At 40.6% G+C, this 700-nt stretch overlaps 1 protein-coding gene across 1 annotated transcript in view; it reads left to right on the top strand.

Annotated features, from left to right (window-relative positions):
• The window catches only part of LOC107040272, a 6,560-nt gene that overhangs the window by 4,055 nt on the left and 1,805 nt on the right, over positions 1–700 (top strand). Inside the window, exon 6 of the mRNA XM_015260292.2 lies at positions 300–360. Coding sequence (XP_015115778.1) covers positions 300–360 — 61 coding nt within the window. The remainder of the gene's footprint in view (positions 1–299; positions 361–700) is intronic.

Genomic DNA, 700 nt, shown 5'->3' on the forward strand with positions numbered 1-700 from the left:
GCCCTAGCACGCCATTTCTCGACCCGCTCTTTCATTTGAGCCCAAAAAAACATTCATATCTTGTCTGACATCTTTGCTACAAACTCGGGCCTTCAGATCTGGATTTCAATTGAAACCCAGATGAAAGCCAGACATCAAATGAAAGAGCGGGTCGAGAAAAGGCGTGCTAGGGCCTCTAAATTCTACAAATGGTAAGAAAATTGGGCGAGTATTTGTCACCACCAATGAATCGAACAATACAGAATTCCAGAGGAAATGTTGTCAAATGCGGAATTTATTTTTTTTATCACCCTTTCCAGATGAACATCCTTACGCCCAAGTGCAGAACGTCTCGAAGCCGGAGATAAACCGTCAGAACAGGTAATCTATTCTCCAAAATCCTCTAAAAACCTCGCCCAACCAAAATATAACAAGTGGAAAATTGCTATCGTCACAACAGGCAATATATTTTTGATAATAAATTAGCAATTTGTTTCTGAATGGAATTTCTATGACGATGTATTCTAAATTTGATTCAATGATGCATTGAATTCAATATTGCCCTGAGGTTGGTAGCCAACATTGACCCCACGTTGGAAGCTAACATTGCCCCAACGTTCCCAGCACACATTTCCGCAACCTTGTCCCAACATTGGGAGCCAAATTCGTATCCTGACCCAAAACAGGAAATTTCGAATTTGACGAATAGAATGCATTCATT

Source organism: Diachasma alloeum, unplaced genomic scaffold, assembly GCF_001412515.2.
Source record: "Diachasma alloeum isolate Michigan unplaced genomic scaffold, Dall2.0 Dall_scaffold_00326, whole genome shotgun sequence".
Classification (NCBI taxonomy): Eukaryota; Metazoa; Arthropoda; class Insecta; order Hymenoptera; family Braconidae; genus Diachasma; species Diachasma alloeum.